Below are 26,741 nucleotides of genomic sequence, written 5' to 3' on the forward strand. Positions count from 1 at the left end.
ACTTTTTTCTTTTAAATATATTTAGCTGAAAAAGCCTTCATTGCTGTACAAAAACACATGCATTTTTGCCTCAGCGTTTTTCCTGCCAAGAGATGCAGAAATCTTGCAGAAAGTTCTGCAAGCAAATACTCAATGTGCACGCATAGCCTTTCAGTCTCATTTTCCTTTGTGGTGCTGAGGTTCCTACCCCAATAAGTCTGGACCACGAGTCCCTTCCTCAAGTACCCAATTTTTAAAAAAGGTCATCGTATCAGTCTTTCTCCTTCTAAGTAGCGAGGGACCCGTCACAATAACTTGGCAGTAGTGTGGGACCAGTTATGAAAACCTAGCAGCAGTGTGAGACCAGGCATGAGAACTTGGCACTAATGTAGAACCAATCACGGGATCTTAGGAGTAGTGTGGGACCAGCCATGTGAACCTGGCAGTACTTTAGGACCAGCCATGAGAACCTGGCAGTAGTGTAGGACCAGCCATGAGAAACTGGCAGTAGTGTAGGACCAGTCACGAGAACCTAACTACTGTGGGACCAGGCATGAGAACCTGGCAGTAGTGTAGGACCAGTCACGAGAACCTGACAGTACTGTGGGACCAGTCATGATAACCTGGCAGTAGTGTAGGACCAGCCATGAGAAACTGGCAGTAGTGTAGGACCAGTAATAAGAACGTGGCAGTAGTGTAGGACCAGTAATGAGAATGTGGCAATAGTGTAGCACCTGTCATGAGAACCTTAAAGCAGTGTGGGACTACTGCCAGGTTCTCTTTGTTGGTCCTACACTACTGCCAGGTTTTCATGACTTGTTCCAAGTACTGTTAGGTCCTCATTACTGGTTCTACACTACTGCCAGGTTCTCATGACTGGTCCCACACTACTGCCAGGTACTTATGTCTGGTCCTAAGATGCAAGACTCATCATGAGAATGTCCACCAGCCCCAACACACGTTTCATCCAGAGGCTTCAACCAGGACACATGTACCAGAACCCCCCTTTTCACTGACATACCATCTTGTGTGAAAGTACTTACCTTATGCATTTTTTCACTAAACAATTTAGTACTAGTCATGACACTTGTTAGTTGACTTGATTAATTACGTAGATGGGGTTCTTTGCCCTATTTGGAATCTGTCGTGTTACTTTACATCTCTCACTTAGTACATGTTACTGGTGCCACTTCTAGAAACATTCTGTTTTGTAATAATGACAATCAGTCTGGCAAAGATGTACCCTGACCTGCTGGAAAAGGATGTATGGCTGCTATCCTTATGTTATCAGTGCCTTCCATGGTGACTGAACATCACCCAAATATAAGAGCATGGAACGGTGTAGGATCCTGGAAGAACATTATAGTACTGTCACCAAGAGTTTTTCAAAACCTCTTCAGGTAAAAAAAATGCTCCAAAATCTCCTCATATGAACAGCACAAAGTGGATTTGCCATAGTTATGCATTTGGAAGAGATAGGAGGAAAATTCCTATAAAAACTCAACGTGAACATGGCCTTAAGAGTCTGTGCACAGTTTTGTTAGCAGTCCTTTCAAGCGAGTCTGTTCTGAAAAATTACTCAAAAACCACTTGAAAGACTCCTCTGTCACATTTCTTCTGTAAAACGACTTGCTGGTCACGTGTTCAGTCTTTTGAGTATTGACTTTTAGGAAAAAAATGCTTGAAAAATTCTTCAAAACTGCTTTAGGAAAAGAAAAACACTCAAAACTCCCCAAAAAACAGTTTCCAGAAGTGGTTTCCACTAAAAAAAACCTCATTTTTCCCACCTCTATGTGTCCATACCTAATATGGCTATAGGTCCATACCTTATATGGCTATGCGTCCATACCTTAGGGCTATGCATCCATACCTTATATGGCTATAGGTCCATACCTTATATGGCTATGCGTCCATACCTTAGGGCTATGCGTCTATACCTTATATGGCTATAGGTCCGTACCTTATAGGGCTATGCGTCCATACCTTATATGGCTACAGGTCCATACCTTATATGGCTACAGGTCCATACCTTATATGGCTATAGGTCCGTTCCTTATAGGGCTATGCGTCCATACCTTATATGGCTATAGGTCCATACCTTATATGGCTACAGGTCCATACCTTATATGGTTATAGGTCCGTACCTTATAGGGCTATGCGTCCATACCTTATATGGCTATAGGTCCATACCTTATATGGCTACAGGTCCATACCTTATATGGCTACAGGTCCATACCTTATATGGCTATAGGTCCGTACCTTATAGGGCTATGCGTCCATACCTTAGGGCTATGCGTCCATACCTTATATGGCTATGCGTCCATACCTTAGGGCTATGCGTCCATACCTTATGTGGCTACAGGTCCATACTTTAGGGCTATGCGTCCATACCTTATGTGGCTACAGGTCCATACTTTAGGGCTATGCGTCCATACCTTATATGGCTATAGGTCCATACCTTAGGGCTATGCGTCCATACCTTATATGGCTACAGGTCCATACCTTAGGGCTATGCGTCCATACCTTATGTGGCTACAGGTCCATACCTTAGGGCTATGCGTCCATACCTTATGTGGCTACAGGTCCATACCTTATGTGGCTACAGGTCCATACCTTAGGGCTATGCGTCCATACCTTATATGGCTACAGGTCCATACCTTATGTGGCTACAGGTCCATACCTTAGGGCTATGCGTCCATACCTTATGTGGCTACAGGTCCATACCTTATGTGGCTACAGGTCCATACCTTAGGGCTATGCGTCCATACCTTATATGGCTACAGGTCCATACCTTATGTGGCTACAGGTCCATACCTTAGGGCTATGCGTCCATACCTTATGTGGCTACAGGTCCATACCTTAGGGCTATGCGTCCATACCTTATGTGGCTACAGGTCCATACCTTATGTGGCTACAGGTCCATACCTTAGGGCTATGCGTCCATACCTTATATGGCTACAGGTCCATACCTTAGGGCTATGCGTCCATACCTTATATGGCTACAGGTCCATACCTTAGGGCTATGCGTCCATACCTTATATGGCTACAGGTCCATACCTTATATGGCTACAGGTCCATACCTTAGGGCTATGTTCACACAGATTTTTTTTTTTTTTGGGGGGGGGGGGGTTGGAGGAATTTTTCTTACTTCCCTGAAGCAGTTGTGAAGAATTTTAGAACAGCTTTTTTTCCTGAAGATTTTTTTTGCCGGTCTTTGGAGAAGATCAGCTCCAAAAAAAATCTCAGTGTGAACTGAGCCTAAGGCGCTGTACACTAAGACTTTTCTGTGTTTTTGAAGTGACAACTTGAAAAAGAATATATTTATTGACACCTGGGTGTGACCAATCCCTGCCGAAGGGGAACATGGGCCAAGCCCCCACCGTGTCCACCCAGTTGATAATTTTTTCATACCGTTCTTGGAGGGATAACAAAGGAGCGTAACAACGCACAGATTTATTGAGAAATGCCTGAACTGGTAAATAACACGAAATCCCAGGAGGGAACACGTTTCTTTGCTTCTTGTGTGATTCCCCCGCTGTAATTAATTACTAAAGATTTCCACTTCCCTAAACAAAGATGGCCACAACGGAAAAAATAACATCACGTGACGCAGTTGTCTTAGCTCCCAAGCAAGTCCCGCCTCTACTTTCATTACTCGCTTTCTGATTGGCTAGACTAAGCGGTCACGGAATCCGCTCTTATTTGCCGACTCTGGGCGGAGTGGGCGGGGTTTTCACCGGGAGCCGGTTGTGATTGGTGGATTCGGCTGCCGGTCAGTGGTGACATCGAGCGACGTGAAGGTGCGTTGTCTGCCCCGAGCTGATGTGTCCCATACCAGGAAGTGAAGTTTTTAAGGAGCTGAACTGAGAGTGGAGCAGGTGAGACCCGGAGAGGAGGGGAGCGCTGTCCGGGGGTTATAGGGGTGTTACATGGTGGTCGTGTAGAGCGCCGGGGACACAGGCAGTTATCACGATCAGACATCTGTCACGATGAGTCTGTTATTGTCACAACATTCCAGGCATTCCTCCGAGAGATCGTCCTGACAGCGATGTTGTGTCACTAATGGGGGCCTGAGACGTGGCCCTGGACTCTGGTGGAAATGGCCCAGGAAGAAGCTGGTGGGGGCCCCAGGGTGGGAAGTGTCTTAGTGGGGTGGCTCCCCGGATGTGTGACGGCGTGGCTCCCCGGATGTGTGACGGCGTGGCTCCCCGGATGTGTGACGGCGTGGCTCCCCGGATGAGTGACGGCGTGGCTCCCCGGATGAGTGACGGCGTGGCTCCCCGGATGAGTGACGGCGTGGCTCCCCGGATGAGTGACGGCGTGGCTCCCCGGATGAGTGACGGCGTGGCTCCCCGGATGAGTGACGGCGTGGCTCCCCGGATGAGTGACGGCGTGGCTCCCCGGATGAGTGACTGCGTGGCTCCCCGGATGAGTGACGGCGTGGCTCCCCGGATGTGTGACGGCGTGGCTCCCCGGATGTGTGACGGCGTGGCTCCCCGGATGAGTGACGGCGTGACTCCCCGGATGAGTGACGGCGTGGCTCCCCGGATGAGTGACGGCGTGGCTTCCCGGATGAGTGACGGCGTGGCTCCCCGGATGCGTGACGGCGTGGCTCCCCGGATGCGTGACGGCGTGGCTCCCCGGATGCGTGACGGCGTGGCTCCCCGGATGCGTGACGGCGTGGCTCCCCGGATGCGTGACGGCGTGGCTCCCCGGATGAGTGACGGCGTGGCTCCCCGGATGAGTGACTGCGTGGCTCCCCGAATGCGTGACTGCATGGCTGATGGATGAGGGCACCGATAGCAGTTGTCCCTAGGATGGATGAGGGCACAGACTGTGGGGTTCCCCAGATGTCCGAGAGCACAGACTTTGGAGCTCTCCGGGTGGGTGTCCGATATCAGATTCCCCCGGATGTGTGGCTGGGGGGCTGTGACCATCCGTCCTCTGGCCCTTTATAAATCCTGAGCATGGAGGAGCCGCCACTCTAAGCCAGCAGTATGACCTTGTCACTGATTCTCAGGGTGCCTGCTGTGCCGTCTGATTGAAGCAAGTGGATCTGTGCTGTTTCCATTCTATCAGTTTCCGGGGGCAGCTGACGCCTAGTGTTACCAGCACTGTATCTCGGGGGCAGGCGCTCCCTCACATTATCGTACATTGTTTTGCTTCTTAACAACGGGAATTTACACAATTGGGGAGGAGCCGACAACCAGCGGCACCATGTGTCTGACTCCCTGCTTTGTTTCCTTCCTAGAAAGGATGACCACTTTAATTCGGCGCGGCCGACGTGGAGACGAGGGGCAAGAGAAGAGGGCGGATTCCGATGACTCCAGCAAGGACAAAGAGGAGGAAAGCTCGGCGGACTGTAAGGACATGAGGCTCACGCTCATGGAGGAGGTCCTTCTTCTAGGACTGAAGGATAAGGAGGTACTTGGAGGAAATGACATCCTTCTGCTGTGCAGTATTTTTGACAAGACGCAAAATGATATAGGTGGCAGACCGGGAGGCGTCACATCATATGTGGGCGTTGTGTGCTGGCCTATTGTATGTTCTCCCCGTGTTTGCATGGTTTCCTCCGGGTTCTCCGGTTTCCTCCCACATTCCAAAGACATACTGATAGGGAATTTAGATTGTGAGCCCCATCGGGGACAGTGATGATAATGTGTGCAAAACTGTAAAGCGCTGCGGAATATGTTATTATGTGCAGTATTGGGGTATGGCGGCTCAGGCTGTGCACTCTCCATATACTGCTGTGGGAGTGACCGGAGAGTGTTGCGCATGCAGTCACCTCCCCATCTCTCTGCAGCAGCTCACCTGCCTCACCTTTCTCATCCCTTTTCAGCAGCATGCTCAGCCTTTCCTCTTCCATCTTTCTGCAGTTGGGTGCTCATCTTTCCTCCTGTATCCCTCTCCTGGTGTGCGCTCACTTTCCTTCTTGCATCATTCTCCAGCTGCACATTCACTATTCTTTTTGCATCTTTATTCAAGGGTGAGCTCATCTTTCCTCTTGCATCCCTCTCCGGCGGCGCTCTCACTTTTCCTTTTATATCCCTCTCCGGCGGCGCTCTCACTTTTCCTTTTATATCCCTCTCCGGCGGCGCTCTCACTTTTCCTTTTATATCCCTCTCCGGCGGCGCTCTCACTTTTCCTTTTATATCCCTCTCCGGCGGCGCTCTCACTTTTCTTCTTGCATTGCTCTCCAGTGGCACGGTCACCTTACCTCTTGCATCTCCCTGTGTGGCGGACCTTTCCTTTTGTATCTCTCTATGGCGGTGGGCGCACCTTTCCACTTGCATCTCTCGGCGGTGGTGTGCTTGCCTTCCTATTGCATCTCTCTGTGGTGGCGCACACGACTTTTCCTCTACTGCGGCATCCTCCAATCTCCCATCCTACTCTGAGTTATGTTAGTTTCTCTTCTCACATCTTCATCCTGGTGTCATACTTTCCTCTCATCACTTTGCTGTAACACACTCTTCTCCCATCCCTTTGCAGCACCGTATTTGTCTTTCCTATTTCATCCCTCTGCAGTTGTGCTCTCTCCTTTCCCATCCCTATGTGGCTGCGCATTTGCCTCTCTCTGCTGCAGCACGCTGACTTTTCATTTTTCTGCGGTAGCACCTTTGCCTCTCCTCTCCCATCTTTCTGTAGAGGTACGCTCTCTTTTCCTATCCCTTTGTAACGACAATCTCTCATCTCCCATCCCTCTGTAATGGCATGCTCGCCTGTCTTCTCCCATCCCTCTGTAATGGCATGCTCGCCTCTCTTCTCCCATCCCTCTGTAATGGCATGCTCGCCTCTCTTCTCCCCTCCCTCTGTAATGGCATGCTCGCCTCTCTTCTCCCCTCCCTCTGTAATGGCATGCTCGCCTCTCTTCTCCCCTCCCTCTGTAATGGCATGCTCGCCTCTCTTCTCCCCTCCCTCTGTAATGGCATGCTCGCCTCTCTTCTCCCCTCCCTCTGTAATGGCATGCTCGCCTCTCTTCTCCCCTCCCTCTGTAATGGCATGCTCGCCTCTCTTCTCCCCTCCCTCTGTAATGGCATGCTCGCCTCTCTTCTCCCCTCCCTCTGTAATGGCATGCTCGCCTCTCTTCTCCCCTCCCTCTGTAATGGCATGCTCGCCTCTCTTCTCCCACCCCTCTGCGGCGGCACGCTCCTCTCCCACCCCTCTGCGGCGGCACGCTCCTCTCCCACCCCTCTGCGTCGGCATGCTCTTCTCCCACCCCTCTGCGTCGGCACGCTCTTCTCCCACCCCTCTGCGTCGGCACGCTCTTCTCCCACCCCTCTGCGTCGGCACGCTCTTCTCCCACCCCTCTGCGTCGGCACGCTCTTCTCCCACCCCTCTGCGTCGGCACGCTCTTCTCCCACCCCTCTGCGTCGGCACGCTCTTCTCCCACCCCTCTGCGCCGGCACGCTCTTCTCCCACCCCTCTGCGGCGGCACGCTCTTCTCCCACCCCTCTGCGGCGGCACGCTCTCCTCTCTTCTCCCACCCCTCTGCGGCGGCACGCTCTTCTCCCACCCCTCTGCGGCGGCACGCTCTCTCTTCTCCCTCCCCTCTGCGTCGGCACGCTCTTCTCCCACCCCTCTGCGGCGGCACGCTCTTCTCCCACCCCTCTGCGGCGGCACGCTCTCCTCTCTTCTCCCACCCCTCTGCGGCGGCACGCTCTCCTCTCTTCTCCCACCCCTCTGCGGCGGCACGCTCTTCTCCCACCCCTCTGCGGCGGCACGCTCTTCTCCCACCCCTCTGCGGCGGCACGCTCTTCTCCCACCCCTCTGCGGCGGCACGCTCTCTCTTCTCCCTCCCCTCTGCGGCGGCACGCTCTCCTCTCTTCTCCCACCCCTCTGCGGCGGCACGCTCTTCTCCCACCCCTCTGCGGCGGCACGCTCTCTCTTCTCCCACCCCTCTGGGGCGGCACGCTCTCCTCTCTTCTCCCACCCCTCTGCGGCGGCACGCTCTTCTCCCACCCCTCTGCGGCGGCACGCTCTCCTCTCTTCTCCCACCCCTCTGCGGCGGCACGCTCTCCTCTCTTCTCCCACCCCTCTGCGGCGGCACGCTCTTCTCCCACCCCTCTGCGGCGGCACGCTCTCCTCTCTTCTCCCACCCCTCTGCGGCGGCACGCTCTTCTCCCACCCCTCTGCGGCGGCACGCTCTTCTCCCACCCCTCTGCGGCGGCACGCTCTTCTCCCACCCCTCTGCGGCGGCACGCTCTCCTCTCTTCTCCCACCCCTCTGCGGCGGCACGCTCTCCTCTCTTCTCCCACCCCTCTGCGGCGGCACGCTCTTCTCCCACCCCTCTGCGGCGGCACGCTCTTCTCCCACCCCTCTGCGGCACTCTCCTCTTTCATAGGCTTCCCTTTTGCATCCCATGAGCTGCCGTGTAGGCTAAAAGATGTCTGTCCATAACGCTGATGCCTCTATATAATGCTTCCTCTAATACGACTTCTGGCGCCTCTAATGTCCTCATCAGGAGATGTGCGGTTTTGCTAACGGCACCTTTACGCTTGCCTACCAGCACGTGTATGTGGTCGGCAGATATCCTTTACATTAGAAATCCTGGCCTGGTATGTGCAGGCATAGTGTCATCAGCGTCACGTGAGGAAGTAGGTAGCAATGTAAAACCCCTTTAATTTTCCATGCAAATCTGAGGATCAGAAGTAGTAGACGGCATCCCTTTACCATCGATTCACAGCGTGTGTGGTCTTGGGTTTAGGAATTGTTTCGGGTGGTGCAAAGGGAGGCCCTTCCTGGAAATAGGTGCAGGTCCCCGAGGTGAGACTCGCACCCACTACTTATTTATGGTATGTCCGACAGATCTGAGGATTTAAAAGATAAAGGCATCTCCAAGGTTACAGACTACAAACAAACCCTCTGTAGTCTGACCCTACAGTCCCTGTCATCTTTTGCGGCTTCTATGTGGTTAGTAATAGGAGAGGCAGGGTCGGAGGGTTTTCTTGGGAGACTCTTGGTGTGTGCATAAGGACCTGGGTACACAGATCGGCCAGTTAATGGAAGTGTCTTCAATTTCAGAAGCATTAAATAGTAGTAGTTGCTAAAGTATTCAAATCCTTTAATACCATTGTTCCCAGAAGGTCATAGACACCCGGGATACGTGGCTTCTCTTTTCTTTGGCACAGAGAGATCCAAACAGGACTTCTCCTTCTGGAGCCTCATGGTCTGATGTGTCTGTGATGGATTTGTCCCATCAGTGTGACCCCGGGCGAGGTGATCTGTGACCTGGACAAACATCCCTGCTGGTGGATGATCCACGGGCAGGACATGCTGTGGTTCATGTCGAGCTTGGTGGTGCGCAGTCATTACCTCTGCTTTTTTATCTTTGCTTCTTTGTTATTCTATACAGTGGGCAATTCAAACAAACTACGCTGCAGTGTAAAGCAGGAGGGACAGCAAGTGATTCTGATGAACACGATTCAGCACTAGGACACTTTGTATAATGCTTTCTTTTACCAAGGTGCGATTGTGCAAACCAAAGGAACTGTCAGAACTGACTGTTCAAACAAAGCACACGAGCTTGGTGCACCCTTGGCATGGCTGAATAGTTCAGTGCACCTTCCTTGTTCCCGCCGATCTCTGCCCTCTATCAAGCCGGAGCTATTAATTAATGAAGGGGGTGGCGATAAAGCGGGGAAACCAGCATGCAGAAAGGTACACTTATGTGTTTGGCCACACCAAGGGTGCACGGGCGCCTATGCTTGGTTTGCACAGTCATTCTGTGCTGATAGACTACCTGTAATGTCAACCTGCAGGCTCAGGAGCTGCTCCGCTACACATAAAACAATATATGAAACCATTGATAAAAACGTAATTCTCCCTATTTTCGGTTTTCCCATCCAAAAATAAGCCACTGCGATATCTGTGCGTCCACAAAGTCCAACTTGTTAGAATATATTATTTCAGGTGTGTGGTAAACGTCATCCAAAAAATTAAAATGCAATAAAAAGTCATCAGTGTTTTTGTTTTTTTTTTTCTTACCCCAAAATGGTACTAATAAAAAAGGATTATTAATTATATTAGGAGATTAAGGGGTTAACGTGATGATGACTTTGGGCTGGTGATGGAGGACATGGTCTGCATGTGTGCAGGATGTTGTCACCCGTCTGGTTTACAGCTTTGCCCCTCAGCGCTTTTCTCTCCGCTGATCAGTAGGGGGCGCTCCTTTACACTGATGTGTATATATGTATTTCCCTAGAAACAAGCCCGCGACATTTTTGAGAATTTTGGGGGCACCTCTGTGCCCCTTTTAGTGCACAGTAACCTTTTCCTCCTCTGTATCCTGTTGGTAAATGCTCCATGACACAACGTGTCTGCCAGACGCTCGGGTTTCTCACTTAATATTTAACCAGATGATGACTGCACGGCCCTGCATGTGCTCACAGAGGCCAGAGATATCCGGGGATAGGCTGCAAGTTTAAAGGGCTGTTCCCAGGTGCACACTGCTGTTTACGAGACTGAGCTGTTATACCACACGTGGCCTGTGAACAAGAGTGGCACTATTTCTGGACAACTACTCCCTGATGTAATGACCAGTGTTTGCATATGGCGGCCGGCTTGGTGTAATCCTCCGTCATTCTGTTATTGGTGTAGTGCAGTATTGAGATGGACAATGTTAATCTCCTTTATGACATTGTCCTATAAATAGTCTCTCATTACTTTTGGGATTATGATATAGTATGGCCGTCTTCTCATAGCTGTGGAACGAGGCCGCTGCTTCACGCCTTGTAATGTCGTCCGACCGGCTGCCAGTGTTCATTCCCCATAAAATGAGGTTCTGTGCGAAGTGTGACTGCTGCGTACCAATGCGGGAGGGAGTGGATGTGATTATGTGCGCGAGTATGTGGACATGTATAACGAGACACAATCACACATGAATTTCTTTTTTAATTGCATCTACACCAAAGAAGTATTCTGAATATAAAAATTACCGAAAAGGCAGAAAGTATGTGAATGAGCAAGGAGGAACGATCTTGGAGATCTGAAACCCGCGTGTATGAGAAGACTGTGTGGTCGTGACCTAGTTATGGGTGATTGGTGAAAGGGAATCCCCCAAAGAATGCCCCAACCACCTCGCCCTGTCAGGAGCCTTGTATATCTCAGTTCTGTAGTCTTAGGTGGCCATTGTTCGGGGTAAGGTCCTAGCCGATCCGGCATATCTCTATAGTCAGAGCTTCTGCACAAATAAAACCTGTAGAACCAGATCCAGCAACGTCTGGAAAGTGGCAGGTACTCTGTTATAATCTCTGGACCCACAAAAGAGAAGCCACGTTTTATTGCAGTGTCCACCTTTTGACCTTAAACATTGGGCTCCTTACTGGGTTTATGGCTCCTTATCTAAGCTGCTCTGCAGGAAGACATGAGGCCAAACTTTCTTCTCTGGAGAGTTTGCCTCCATAAAACATGCAGTTGAAGGGACTTTTGCAAACTGATACATATGTGTAGGGAAAGTTTGCCTTTGGTTGTAAGCTGATCCATCGGGATTCCTACTAGATGGCTGCCAAAGGTTTTCACTGCATGTTGACTAGATATGCCATATTGATAACATACACCTCGTAAAGCGGTCATTTTCTATCTGTCATACAAGAGTTCAGTCTCCACCTTCATCATCTAATGATTGGAAGAGTAATTTAATCCTTGACACCTTTGGCGGCTTATCTCCTTCAAGAGCAAAAGAATTTGGCATTGGAATTTGACATGCTTGATCCTTCTCTTCTCCTTGACATATGATGACACAAAGTCGGGTGTCTGTGATTATGCAATAAATGATCCACTGGTCCTTCCAAATCGATAGATTTGGACAACTTTTTTTTTTATTTCATAAGAGGACAGCCATGGGGTCTTAAGTAGGCCCCCAATCACATTTTTGTCTCATTATCACCTTGCAATTGCTGTAACATGTAACACATAATTATATATATTATATCTATCCCTGTTTTCCTAGTTTAAAACTAAAAAGATTTTCTTTAAAACAAATTTGTCACATCCACAAAAATCTGAGCTATTAAATAGAAAATTAGGAACCTGAGAGGTCCCCCATGTCCTCCAACCCAGCACAATTAATTTATGGATCAATAAATTCCATGCCTAACGAGCCTTGTATAACTGTTTTAGGTAAAAATTATGTTTAAAAAAAAAAAGCATTTATATTGTCCCCATTTCCTATGCTAATAAAGGCTTTGACTAGTCGATGGGACATTAGTTCCCCCACACTAATCAGCCCTCTTTCCACGTTATCACACTCCTGTGGGCATAATAACATAATTTGCAGGTGTGGCGTCATCGTCAGCCCTTGCAAACCTAGCCCAGGTATGCCGCTCATTTTGGCAGCATCACTGCGTCTCTACAGCCAGGTGTATGCTTCCCGGCAGGGCCGGCGTTAGGGGCAGGCAGACTAGGCAGCTGCCTAGGGGCCCCCAGCCAGGGTTGGACATACTGCTGATGGCACTGCTCCGGGGCCCAGAGGTGGAGGGGGGGCCCTGGAGGCAGGCCCGGTATCATGCAGGATCGGGCCCCTCTCACTCCCTCCTGTAATCATGGAACGCTGGGGAGAGAGCGGGGCGTGAAGTGCAGGAGATCAAAAAGGAGGCGTGTCATGCAGGGAGAGACGCTGGCCAATGAACGCTTTCCTTACCTCACAGTGACCAGACTGAGGAGAGCGCTCACTGGCTGCCGTCTGTCCTCCTGCATGGCGTGTCCTAATGGTGAGTGCTCACCTACAGTCAGGGGCCCCACAGCACAGCACATAGAGCCATCATGGAGGAAGAGCAGGACTTAGTGTGTGCCTTCTGCTCCCTCCACTGTTCTAATCAGAGCAGGCTGCACCTCACAGAGAAGAGATGGGGGAGGAGGCTCACTGCACTGGACAACACACAACACGGCAGCACCAGGGGGCTGATATCAGTCCTGCCTCCTCTGTGCCCCTTCCCCCACAGCAGTGGGTTCTGCAGCCCTCTCCTGCTGAACTATGTGACCTCATCCAGGGCTCCTCTAATCACCTGTGAGCTGATATCACAGATTGGTATGTGTGTATGTATATGCTTGTATGTGTGTGTATCTATGTGTATGTTTCTATCTGTGTGTATCTGTGTATATATGTACGGTATATTTGTGTATGTATGGTATATTTGTATGGCTGTGTGTATGCATGTACAGTATGTGTATGTATGTACAGTATATGTGTATCTGTATGTGCAATAAATCTGTATGTATAAATGGTATATACACTCACTGGCCACTTTATTAGGTACACCTGTCCAACTTCTTGTTAACACTTAATTTCTAATCAGCCAATCACATGGCGGCAACTCAGTGCATTTAGGCATGTAGACATGGTCAAGACAATCTCCTGCAGTTCAAACCGAGCATCAGTATGGGGAAGAAAGGTGATTTGAGCGCCTTGAACGTGGCATGGTTGTTGGTGCCAGAAGGGCTGGTCTGAGTATTTCAGAAACTGCTGATCTACTGGGATTTTCACGCACAACCATCTCTAGGGTTTACAGAGAATGGTCCGAAAAAGAAAAAAAATCCAGTGAGCGGCAGTTCTGTGGGCGGAAATGCCTTGTTGATGCCAGAGGTCAGAGGAGAATGGGCAGACTGGTTCGAGCTGATAGAAAGGCAACAGTGACTCAAATCGCCACCCGTTACAACCAAGGTAGGCCTAAGAGCATCTCTGAACGCACAGTGCGTCGAACTTTGAGGCAGATGGGCTACAGCAGCAGAAGACCACACCGGGTACCACTCCTTTCAGCTAAGAACAGGAAACTGAGGCTACAATTTGTACAAGCTCATCGAAATTGGACAGTAGAAGATTGGAAAAACGTTGCTTGGTCTGATGAGTCTCGATTTCTGCTGCGACATTCGGATGGTAGGGTCAGAATTTGGCGTAAACAACATGAAAGCATGGATCCATCCTGCCTTGTATGGAGCATCTTTGGGATGTGCAGCCGACAAATCTGCGGCAACTGTGTGATGCCATCATGTCAATATGGACCAAAATCTCTGAGGAATGCTTCCAGCACTTTGTTGAATCTATGCCACGAAGAATTGAGGCAGTTCTGAAGGCAAAAGGGGTCCAACCCGTTACTAGCATGGTGTACCTAATAAAGTGGCCGGTGAGTGTATGTATGTTTATGTGCATGTACATACAGTATGTATGTGTGTGGTATGTTTATACTATATGTGTATATACTGTGTGTATGTACGGTACATGTATGTGTATCTGTATGTACGGTATATGTGTGCATCTGTGTATGCACGGTGTATCTCTGTACGGTATGTGTATGTATGTACGGTATACTGTATTTATGTGTATATGTGTGTATGTATGGCATATGTATGTACGGTATGTGTATACAATATGTGTACATAACTGTATGTGTGTATGTACAGTACGTGTATATATATGTACGGTATGTGTGTAGGTATGTACGGTATATGCCTGTATATGTATGTATGGTATATGTATGTACGGTATGTGTGTGAATGTACGGTATATGCATGTGTATGTACGCTATGTGTATGTATGACAGTATATGTATGTGTATCTGTGTGTATGTATGGTATATGTATGTGTTTGCATATACTGTATTTATATGTGTATCTGTATGTATGTGTGGTATATGTAGAGCAGATACCAGACATATCGTGGTTATGTAATCTACTAGATGGTGGCCCGATTCGAACGCATCGGGTATTCTAGAATATGTATGTATGTGTGTATATAGCAGCCACATAGTATATACTGTAGCAGACACGCAGTATATAACACAGCCCACGCAGTATATGACACAGCCCACGCAGTATATAATACAGGCCACGCAGTATATAACAGTGGCCACGCAGTATATAACACAGCCCACGTAGTATATAACACTGCCCACGTAGTATATAGCAGCCACGCAGTATAGAACAGCCCACGTAATATATAGCACAGCCCACGTAGTATATAACAGTCCACGCAGTATATAACACTGGCCACGTAGTATATAGCAGCAACGCAGTATATAACATAGCCCACGTAGTATATAGCAGTGTGGGCACCATATCCATGTTAAAAAAAAAAATAATTAAAATAAAAAATAGTTATATACTCACCTCCGGCGTCCAGCGAAGCTGTCCCGATGCACGCGCTGCTGCCGCCAGCTTCCGTTCCCAGAGATGCATTGCGAAATTACCCAGATGACTTAGCGGTCTTGCGAGACCGCTAAGTCTTCTGGGTACTTTCGCAATGCATCTCTGGGAACGGAAGCTGGCGGCAGCCGCGCGCACTGGCGGATGACAGAAGGTGAGAATAGCAGTTTTTTTTTTTTTTATTATTATTTTTAACATTAGATCTTTTTACTATTTCTGTGTGATGTGCAATATGTTAGCATTTGGGGCCCCATTTTAAACTTTTGCCTGGGGCCCCACTTTGCCTAAAACCGGCCCTCCTTCCCGGCTTCAGAGGCACACACTGCTGATGTCCAGAAGTTTAGAATATAGCTTCCGGTCATGCGCAGTGCACTCCTCTGAAGCCGGGAAGCATACACCTGGCTGTAAAGACACAGTGATGCTGCCGAAATGAGCATGAGATGTACATAAGCTGCGATAACACCGCTTGTCAAAATTATGTTATCACACCAACAGGGGCGTAATAACATGAGAGGACTGACTAGTCTGGGGAACTAACGCCCCATCAACTAGTCAAAGCCCTCATTAGCATAGAAAACGGGGATGTTAGAAATGCTTTTTTAACCCTAATTCTTACCTAAAACCGCTATACAGGCCTGGTAAGGCAGGGAATTTACTGATACAAGGGTGAATGATGCGGAGTTGGAGGGCATGGGGGACGTGACAGGTTCCCTTTAAGTAAAACTAAAATTGGCATTTCCATTATAAACCATTATTTAAAAAAAAAAAAAAAAAAATCAAACAAAATGGTAACAAAATGTCAGATCCACGTGGGAAAAAAACAAGCTCCAGCGATAAGAAAATAAAAATTACCGTTCTAGGAAAATGGCGACACAAACCACTTTTAGGGAAGTGATCGGTACCTGTTCCAAATGATATCTAGTTCGATCATACAGGTCTTCCTATTGCATTGGGTCTGTCTGATGGGACCCTCACTGATCCTGAGGAGCGGGCTATAGAGTATGAATGGAGTGTAGGTGGAGGATGCACACCTCCATTCTTTCTCAATGGTAGCCCTGGAGATGGCCGAGTGTCTGGCCTCCAGCACAAAAACTGCAAGAAAATAAACCCGTTGTCGCCATTTTCTGTGACCCCCTAACTTTATTTTTCCATAAATAGAGCTGTGGGAAGGCTTGTTGTTGTTGTTGTTGTTGTTGTGAGGGGTTATTTCCTCCCTCCCCCCAGTGTTGAGCCCTAGTTTTTTGTGTGTTTTTTTTTGTATCAATTTAAGGTTCATACAATGTTTTGATCAATTGCATAAATTGACTGCAGACTGTTAACTGCAAACCTGGACAACCCCTTTAAGGAGTTGTTTACAATGTGATAGGACAACATTATCAGATCGGTGGGAAGCCGACACTTGGCACTAGAGATCAGCGAATGTTGTGAAATGCAGTTTTGCTACGCTTTGGGAATTTTTCAAAATAATTGGATTTACAGTGAATTGATTTACCCTGGATCACATTACATTGCAAAGCCCCCTATTTCCCTGAAAAGACATGTGTAGGACTGTTTCCAACCCCTTTAAAGCTCTTTAACACCAACACAGCCTTAGTAATGTCACAGATACCTCTATATCTGGCTAAACAGCTAGTAACATTTTTCACTGCTGTGCTGTCACACACTATCCGTAATGTTCATTCAGTGTTTTCTGGCTTTCTCATTCATCTCACTATCCAGATTCACCTTAAAGGGGCCACTGCATTCCCTGCCTGTCCAATGTGACGTAATAGCTGCAAGGAGATATACATATATATATATATATATATATATATATATATATATATATATATATATATATATATATATATATATATATATATATATATATATATATATATATATATATATATATATATATATATTACGGGGATGCTCAAGGTCATGTGAGCCTTCTCTGGCTGATGCAGTCTTCTTTTTATTTACACAAAATGAACATCAAATTGTTCAAGTAAGTCAGTGTCTAACACATTATTGTAAAATGTGATACTCAATTGTTTTATGTGTTGATCTCTAACTGGCCACCCCAGCAATCAGTGCAGCAACAGCACAGCTGCCAGTGGCCACTTCAGCACAACTGTGTAATGGCTGTTTTTGGGCTCTGTGGCTTGGGTCCTACTCACTTTAATAGGAGTTTCAATAGCTCTGTTGTTAAGCTGCTAAAAGCTTGCTTCATTGGGAAATTATTCTTCCCAGTCCAGAAGAGCTCATTTACTCCTGAAAAAAGGCGTGTCACTTGCCATCATTGTTGTGTGTGTAAGTGCCGCTGTCCTCCTGAATCTGGCGTTGTTTTTGTTTTGTTCCTGCGCCTCTCCATTCCCGAGATAAGGCCTCCTTTTCCCTGCATGTAAATCTGGTCTGGTTACCTCAGTGGGCGTGGTCCTCGGCTCTTCTGTGGGTGTCTACTTGAGGACCACGCCCACTTAGATAACAAGGCCAGATTTACATGGAGGTCAGAGGAGGCCATATCTCCTGAATGGAGTGACGCAGGAACGAAGCAAAAACAACGCCGGATTCAGGAGAACAGTGGGATTTACATCAGGTGAAAAAATACACATATTAATGGCAAGCGACACGTCCCCTTTAAGACCTAGCTCAATAGTAGTGATGAGCTAATATGCTCGGATAAGGTGTTATCAGAACATGTTCTGGTGCTAAGTGACTTCAGCATGCTCATAAAATATGTTCGAGTCCCTTCACCTACATGTCTCACGGCTGTTCAACAGCCACCACACATGCAAGGATTGTTGCGACTGTCGAACAGCTGTGAGACATGCTGCCGCGGGGACTCCACCATATTTTTCGAGCACTCTGAAAATACTTGGCTAGCACCAGAGCATGATCTGATAACGTCTTTCCCGAGCATATTCGCTCATCACTACTCAATAGGAATCTTAAAGGTATTACACAATTTTCTCACAATTGCCGTCATTGCTATAGTCCGTTGAACGCAGCTGACTGAAGTTTTGGGATGACGCAGGTCCCTCCTTGCTGACTGACACATCCGGGACAGGTTGGAGGATCTGGGTGGCTTGGCACATATGAATAGCACAGGGTTTTGCAATTAACACTGGGACTATTTACATAGTAAAGACCAGTCTGTACTGGGAAATGTCCCGTTAACTATTCATCCTCCTGGGTGTAAAGTCTTTGCTTTAGTGGTTTAACTCTTTGAACCCTTAGTAAAGCAGCAGTACAGCCTCTTGCTTACAGCTATGATTTCTGAAAAAGATATTTTCGCTAGAGGAGACTGCGCACTAGAAAAAGTGTAAAAAAAGAAAAAAAAAAGTCAAACCAGTGTTTGTGTGTTGTGTCGCTATACATCATAGTTTTATTGACAATTTTATTTTTTATTAAAATTTTTACAAACTAGAAGATTTGAATCTCCAAAATGAATATTGTGTTAGGAGCTGCTTTAGTTTGGCGACCCATCAGCACTTCATAAGGTCATCAATGCACATTGAGCTTCGGAGCAGGCGCCTTTCTGGTATCGCAGCATGAAAATTCCGATGTCATTGACTGATGGCAGCGATTGGAGCTGACTCTGATTGCTGCTTATTGAGGCAGGGTCTGGTTATATAACTGTGCATGGGGCAGACAACGACCTGGCTTCATACATCCACTCTACGTGTACGCTGTATGGTAGAAAGGCCAGAGTTGCTATTAAAGGAGATCCTTATTTTGGGAGAACGGGGGCCATGTTTGGGGACCCCAAATGCCAATATTGGACAGTCACGTGCTCAACCGTCTCTGATGAACACTGTCAAGTATAGAAAGATTGGAGCATGTGCTTGCTAGGAATGGGCTAATTGGGTTCACCAAGCCTGGGACCCTGGCCCATCAGGCCTTTCATTCTTTAGACCGTCCTTTTTACTGTAATGCTTCCCCCTTGTCTTTTTGGTGCAGGGCTACACATCCTTCTGGAATGACTGCATATCCTCAGGGCTACGTGGCGGGATCCTCATTGAGCTGGCTCTCAGGGGGCGCGTAACTCTGGAACCAGCTACTTTGCGGAAGAAACGCCTACTGGACAGAAGGGTAAGATCTGCTACTCTGCTCGTTTTTCTTTTTTATTTGTGTAATTTTTATGACTTGTGCCATTAAAAACTGCAACTCGAGCCCTTGTTACGGCCATGTGGACGGCAAGAAAAAGAAAAGTTTATTTTAGAATAACGCAAAATTGCCTGTTTCTTAAGAGGTTAACGGAACAAGCCCCCATTTAAAAGAAATTGTTCTTGGGATAAGGCACTCGTTTTTCTTTAAGTGATACAGGAAGTCTCGTTATTTCCTGGTACAATGAAACAATCTATGAAAAAATGGCCAGCGTTCCAGATAGTCCACACCAGAGTGTGCAATCTGCCAAGGTTGCCTTTATTTCATCCTGAGAAGTCACAAGGTTCATGTCACACTTCTTAAAGGTGTTATTCAAAGTCAGATGCGCAAATACAAGAATCCACTGAAATTCCTTTAATCCGTCATCTGACAATCCAGAAAGTCTAATCGGCACTTGCGTCCACCAATTAAAAATTTCTCAAACTTTTCAGATGGATTATTATACAAAAAGCTTTTACAAATGACGCTTTCCAGATAATAACACTTTGGAGATAAAAAAAGAAAAGTGTTGGTGACATGTGTACACTATAGTGTGTGTGTTCTCACACTCCGGCCCTCCTTCCCCATGCCCCGCTCCTGGAGCCTGCACTACTGTGTCCCGGCTCGGGGTGTGGCAATGTGACCTAAGTCCTGGTATTTACTTGTGTGCACAAAGGAAGGCATAAAGTGTATCCGGCAGCGCAGCCACCTGTCTTAGCGACTGCACCCTTCTCCTATCACACTCGTACTCTTACCATTATACATGGGACCAGGGGGCATTACACTGTGTTCCAAATTATTATGCAAATAATATTTCCTCATATTTTCTCTAAATTACCTATCTAAATTGCAGTCATTGTTATTTTCCAGTCATCTACTATTCTAGTATAATTGCAATGTTTTGGAACAAACTGCCTATGAAAACAGTATATTTAAAAAAAATAAAATAAACACTCAAAATGCATGTTCCAAATTATTATGCACAGCAGAGTTTTCAACCTTTTTTTTTTTTATTTTGAACAAAAAAATGGCCAATTGAATTGTGAAGTTATAAGCATTATCAGCTTATTACAAAATGAAATCAAACAGTTTTCAAGTGAAAACTTTATTCTAGGTGATGTTACATTTGCACATAGGACCCCTTGTTTGAAAGAAGCTTCTGAACTCTCTCGTCCATTGAATTTGTCAGTTTTTGGATGGTTTCTGCTTCAGTTGTTTTGCATGTGGACAGAATACCCTCCCAGAGCTGTTGCTTAGATGTGAACTGCCTCCCGCCATCATAGACACTCCTTTTGATGATGCTCCAGAGGTTCTCAATGGGGTTGAGGTCAGGGGAAGATGGTGGCCACACCATAAGTTTGTCCTCTTTTATGCCCATAGCAGCCAGAGATGCAGATGTGTTTTTTGCAGCATGAGACGGGGCATTGTCATGCATGAAAATGATCTTGCTGCGGAAAGCACGGTTCTTCATCTTGAACCATGGCAGGAAGTGTTGTTTTAGAAACTCCACATAGATTATGGAGTTCATCTTTACCCCTTCAGGGATCATAAAGGGGCCGACAATCTCTCTCCCCATGATTCCAGCCCAAAACATTACTCCACCTCCTCCTTGTTGGCGCCTTAGCCGTGTTTTCATGGGGTGTCCATCAACCAGCCATCCTCCACTCCATCCATCTGGACCATCGAGCGTTGCACGGCACTCATCGGTGAACAAAACAGTTTGGATGTCAGTCTTCATGTATCGTTTGGCCCACTGGAGCCGTTTCTGCTTGTGTGCAGTGGATAGAGGTGGTCGACAGGATGGCTTATGCACAGCTGCAAACCTCTGAAGGACCCTGCATCTTGTTCTGGGGACGTTGGAGGCACCAGCAGCTTCAAAAACTTGTCTGCTGCTATGACAAGGCATTTTTGCAGCTGCTCTTTTAACCTTACGTAATTGCCTGTTGGAAAGAGTCCTCAATTTTTCCTTATCAGCACGCACACGTGTGTGCTGGGAATCAGCTACATACTTCTTGATTGTGCGATGATCACGATGAAGTGTCTTGGCAATGTTGATTGTAGTTATGCCTTGACCTAAATACTCCACACTTTGTTGCTTCGCAGCAGCCGACACATCCTTTTTCTTTCCCATTTTGGCAAAAAATGTAGGCTGCTTAATAATGTGGAACAGCCTTCTTAAGTAGTCTTGCCTTTATTTGGACACACCTGCCAAACTAATTTGCACAGGTATCTGCAATTGCTTTCAGTGATATAAAGATCCCTGACACACACCACCATCAATGAGTTTAAGTGACAAACAAAAAAATTCTAACCTTATCACTCCTAAACTCTTTGTGCATAATAATTTGGAACAGAGTGTATAACCCAGTAGGAAGTAGAAATTTTAACACCTCTAAAAGTTTGGGAAATGCTGATCTAGACGATACAATAACTCCGAATGGAATCACTACTGCAGTGCAGGCCTCTTTACATATTACCACCACTGCAGTCCCATTTCCTAGAAGTTCTATTAAGGGGGATGGAAGATGGTTCTGCTTAGAGGGGGGGGGGGGGCAGGAGGAGAAAATCTGGCCGTCTTTTCAGGAATGGATGCCCCTGCAAATTCACCCCAAGATTAAAATGTGGAATGCTCAGAAAAACTGCAAGAAACCCAAGAGCTACATCTCCAATTCTTAAGGCCTCAGCATGTTAGATGTTGAAGTTCATGATTATACAGATGGTTAAAGGGAACCTGTCACCTCCAAAATTGAAGGTGAGCTAAGCCCACTGGCATCAGGGGCTTATATAAATTCTGTAATGTTGTAGATAAGCCCCAATGTATCCTGAAAGATGAGAAAAAGAGGGTAGATTATACTCACCCAGGGGCGGTCCTGCTGCGGTCCGGTCCGATGGGCATTGCGGTCCGGTCCCTCCCATCTTCTTACTATGACGTCCCTTTCTTGTCTTTACGCTGCAGCTCCGGCGCAGGCGTACTTTGTCTGCCCTGTTGAGGGCAGAGCAAAGTACTGCAGTGCGCAGGCGCTGGGAAAGGTCAGAGAGGCCAGGCACCTGCGCACTGCAGTACTTTGCTCTGTCCTCAACAGGGCAGACAAAGTACGCCTGCGCTGGAGCCCCAGCGTGAAGACAAGCAGAGGACCTCATCATAAGAAGATGGGAGGCCCCGGACCGCCCCTGGGTGAGCATAATCTAACCTCTTTTTCTCATCTTTCAGGCTACATCGGGGGCTTATCTACAGCATTTCAGAATGCTGTAGATAAGCCCCTGATGCCGGTGGGCTTAGCTTACCTTCGATTTTGGGGGTGACAGGTTCACTTTAAAGACTGAGCAAGTATGGGTTGTTTGAAAGGTTGGCTGTAGAAAACTATTTCTTTGTGTGCTGATGACTGAATCAAGTGAGGGTAGTTATTCTAAGACCCTTTCACAAGTATTGATAACTGGCCATACGAAATGCTCGTTCATCAGCTGCTTGGTTCTTTGACATGCAGAACGATGACCAATGACCAAACAATGATATTGAACTGCCCATGTCAATTCCATGTCAAGTATATAATATTTCAGCTGAGCGTTCATTGTCTGTAGGTGCTAGAACGTCATATGTTTATCTAAAGAAACCTTCCATTTACTTACTAGGTGCTACTAAAGTCAGAAGCCCCAACAGGAGACGTTCTGTTAGACGAGACCCTCAAACACATCAAGGCAACTGACCCTGCGGAAACTGTACAGAGCTGGATAGAGTTACTCACCGGTAAGATTTATGGAGGTGTTGACAATACCAAGACAATGGGGGTACTTAGATGTGCCAAGGGGTTTTAACAAGTGATTCTTTGCCCGATCATTACAACCACTACTCGGGTAATAAGCATGCAGGTAGGCTGTATGAGTGACGTACCATAAAACAGCTTGGGATACTCCAACCTGCAGGGACCACATGCATAAAACTTTAAGGCTGGGTAGGACACCTGATGTATATTCAGTATTTGCTTAGAGTATCACTGGTGCTTTTGTAATATTGGTCTTTTGATTTTTACCAGGTGAAACGTGGAACCCGTTCAAGCTTCAGTTCCAACTGCGAAACGTTCGAGAACGCATCGCCAAGAGCTTGGTGGAGAAAGGAATCTTGACCACGGAGAAACAAAACTTCCTGCTCTTCGACATGACAACCCACCCTGTCACCAACACCACAGAGAAGCAACGACTGGTGAAAAAGCTTCAAGAATCAGTTCTAGACAAGTGGGTGAACGACCCACATCGCATGGACAAACGGACACTGGCCCTCCTTGTACTAGCCCATTCCTCTGATGTCCTGGAGAACGCCTTCTCCACGCTGGCGGATGACAAGTATGACATGGCCATGAACCGATCCAAGGACCTCCTAGATTTGGATCCAGATATGGAAGCCACGAAACCCAACTGCACAGAGATGATCTGGGCCGTACTGTCTGCTTTTAACAAATCCTAAGATTTGTGGCTGGCGAGTGGTGGAGTTATAACTGCATTGAAGAATTCACCCATTCTCCAGGACGGTCAGTTGGGTGGGGGAATACAAAGATCGAAAACTTTGCTCGAACGTTGACTTTGAACCTCCAGCCCCCTGGATATCCTCTCATCTGGTACCCTTTAAAAATAGCTGGTGTTGGTCAAGCACATAGAAACAGTGAACTGTTCTATATTTCTTTTTGGGTTTTTTGAAGGGTTGGAGTAAAATAATAATAAAAAAATAGGAGTTGCTCAAGAACTGAAACATCTTGGATAATTCTGAAGTCTCTGGTGATTCAAGTACCAGTAATACCATGGCACTGTGCGCTGGTACGAATATCTTCTAGATTAGGCAGTGGAGTACCCACCTCTCAGTCCATCTGGTCTCCAGTCAGTGACCGATGTATGTAGTTTATGTCTCATGCTCACGTTTTCTATGATGAAGAATCAAAAAAATAAAAATTCTGTAGACTTTTTGAAGGCTATGCTCCAGTTACACTGTTGTGGCCCATGAGATTTTTCTTTGTACTTTTTTGTTTTTAGGCCAACCTGATCTCATGAATGATTTTACCATGTAGCTTTAATAGACAGGAAAAAAATAAACAGATGTCTCCAATGGGACCTTTGTGATTTATTTATGGTCTCCATGAAAGTTTTACCTTTCCAGTCTCTTGTAATGTAGGATTCAGGACCATTTGTTTGTTTATATCCAGAATCTACAAGTTGGCTTCAGTTCCCACCAATTGGACCACAAGTATCAAAGTGGTTGGCTTTTGTATCACCCTACTATTGAAAGTTCTACACCCCCATTCTCTTGTGGGCTTTCTATGGATTTCTTATCAGGTTTCTCTATGGTGACCTATTCCTAGTGGAATCACAAGTATGGATCATCCACTGGTTAGGTACATGAATCTTCCTACTTTCCAGCAAATTGAAGAGTCACAGCTTACATAATTTTCTTCTAGACCTTGGCTTGGATTATCTATGTATATCACTGTTCAGGATCACACACAACCCAAGAACCAGGTCATCAACTTTTGGGGGTTATATTCCATTAATGGTCCTTTTTTTACCTGCTACTGGAAATAAAATTCGGACTGGCTTCTGAATCGTGTTGCTGGCAACTAATGCCTAGACTAGTCTGTCCATCCCTGTTTCTGTCTAAGGCCGGGGTCACACTTGCGAGTGCAGTGCGATAAACTTGCACGAGTCTCTCGCATCAATACCCGGCACAGCCGCCGACACTAGGGAACGGAGCGTTCATCTGCATAGAAATACATGTAGCCGCACACTACGGCCCCGAGTGCCGGCGGCAGTGCCGGGTATTGATGCGAGAGACTCGCGTGAGTTTTTTGCATTGCACTCGCAAATGTGACCCCGGCCTAAGACCAACTCTCACTTGCAGCTGGCAGGTTGTTGGGAGACTACCTGTTCCAGGTGGTTGGGCGTGTCTCTGTGGCAGAGGGTTGGGCTCCTCTCTCTGTGGCCCTGTTGGGCTACCCTCCCTATGTTACATTATTTTTGGTATCAGGATGAGAACAGAATAACGGGATATTGTCTGATTTCATCACCCTCTTTAAGAATATCAGAATTTACCCCTTAACACCCAACTTGTGACCATCTGACATAGCAGGATTCAGTGTTATGATGCTTCTATTTTTTGGCGATTGAATGGAGAAACGTGTTACCGCAACCATATATGACCTGTTGCATCGGTTATTATTGTGGCGTAACTTGAAGCTTGTGGGCCCCAGTGTGAAATCTTCAAAGCCCCCATCTATCATGGAGCTTCATTCCTATTAGTCCCCTATATCCATATATGTCCTTTTGGGACTAAAGGTTCCAGGGCCTGGGGTGCAGTACCAACCCCTGTACCCAGTCTAGTTAAACTCCTGGTCTCCAATCATAATAAGGGGTTCACTCTTTTAATTTTGCAATGCTCTGGAAGAAACGTTGAAGCTTTTTTGTGAAGCTTTCTTTATCAAACTATTATATCGTTATTGCATCAATTTTTGTTAACTCTTCTGTATATTCTTTTAATTAGATTTAATATTATGTTATGATCGAAAACCTTGAAAAATATTTTGTTTTCTTTTTGTAAATCTTTCACACAGTGGAACGAGAAATCATTGCACAAGGATTATTTATGTAGTGTTTTGTGTGGGCTGGCCGGGACTATGCCTATGGAATTCTAAGGCCTAGATGCCCAACCTGGCGGCCGTTGGCTGATGAGTATGGTTTGGATGATGGCATACGAGGATAATCGTGTACACAGGACCAAAGTGATCATGTATTTGTTGCATCTATGAATTAAGTATCTTTCAAATAAAACGGTATAATATTTTAACGTCCGAGTTTGGGGTGTCGGTTATTTTACAGTGATATTTTGGTGTTTTTTTTTTTTTGTTTTTTTTACTATACACTATGGGCCTAAACACCTACTTGCCTGTTGTGCCCAGCGCCAATCTCTGCTGGCACAGAGCAGTCACAGACCGCTCTTGCTGGTGAGTCAGTGGCTTCCGCTGACATCTTGTAAGGGCAATGCTTTCTCTTCCCTCTCCGCTCCGCTATGCTCTGTTGACTGGACATGACTGTCGACATCATGCCCATTGACACCTGGCTCCCTGCTGCCTAACTGCGGAGAGCCAGGTGTCAATCAGCAGGACTTCAGCAGAAACACCCTGCTGGCTGAGCAGCACAGAAGTGGAAGATCTGCTCTGTTGACGTTGATCAGCTGAATCACCGGCAGGCGCAGTCAGTGACCAATATATGACGGTGCCGTCTAGAACCGGCACGTAGCTAACCACTACGTTCCTGTTAGTTTTAGGCCTAAAGTAAAAAAATAAAATGTCCTGGATAGACCCTTTAAAGGGTACTTATTGGAGATGAGCAGATTACTTCTCACAGCCATGGTCAGCGCTATCCAGCAGAGAACAGTAGCTTATCGAATTTCCTTGCCCTTCAGGATGCAAGGTTCGATTTATGATTTGCCGGTCGGGCACATAGTCACTTGACCCTGG

At 46.9% G+C, this 26,741-nt stretch overlaps 1 protein-coding gene across 2 annotated transcripts; it reads left to right on the top strand.

Moving 5' to 3' along the window:
* The first annotated feature begins 3,707 nt into the window (after nucleotides 1-3,707).
* GOLPH3L (golgi phosphoprotein 3 like) lies at nucleotides 3,708-26,068 on the top strand. Of its 2 annotated transcripts, none has more exons than XM_077257738.1 (5): nucleotides 3,708-3,857; nucleotides 5,231-5,403; nucleotides 19,060-19,191; nucleotides 22,876-22,990; nucleotides 23,277-26,068. In XM_077257738.1, the coding sequence occupies exons 2-5, from the start codon at nucleotides 5,236-5,238 to the stop codon at nucleotides 23,702-23,704; spliced, it is 843 nt and encodes a 280-aa protein (XP_077113853.1). In that variant the 5' UTR covers nucleotides 3,708-3,857; nucleotides 5,231-5,235; the 3' UTR covers nucleotides 23,705-26,068. The 2 variants fall into 2 exon arrangements, with proteins under 2 accessions (XP_077113853.1, XP_077113855.1); XM_077257740.1 differs by having other exon boundaries at nucleotides 3,738-3,857; nucleotides 5,235-5,403.
* The last annotated feature ends 673 nt before the right edge of the window (nucleotides 26,069-26,741 follow it).

Source organism: Ranitomeya variabilis, chromosome 1, assembly GCF_051348905.1.
Source record: "Ranitomeya variabilis isolate aRanVar5 chromosome 1, aRanVar5.hap1, whole genome shotgun sequence".
Taxonomy (NCBI): Eukaryota; Metazoa; Chordata; class Amphibia; order Anura; family Dendrobatidae; genus Ranitomeya; species Ranitomeya variabilis.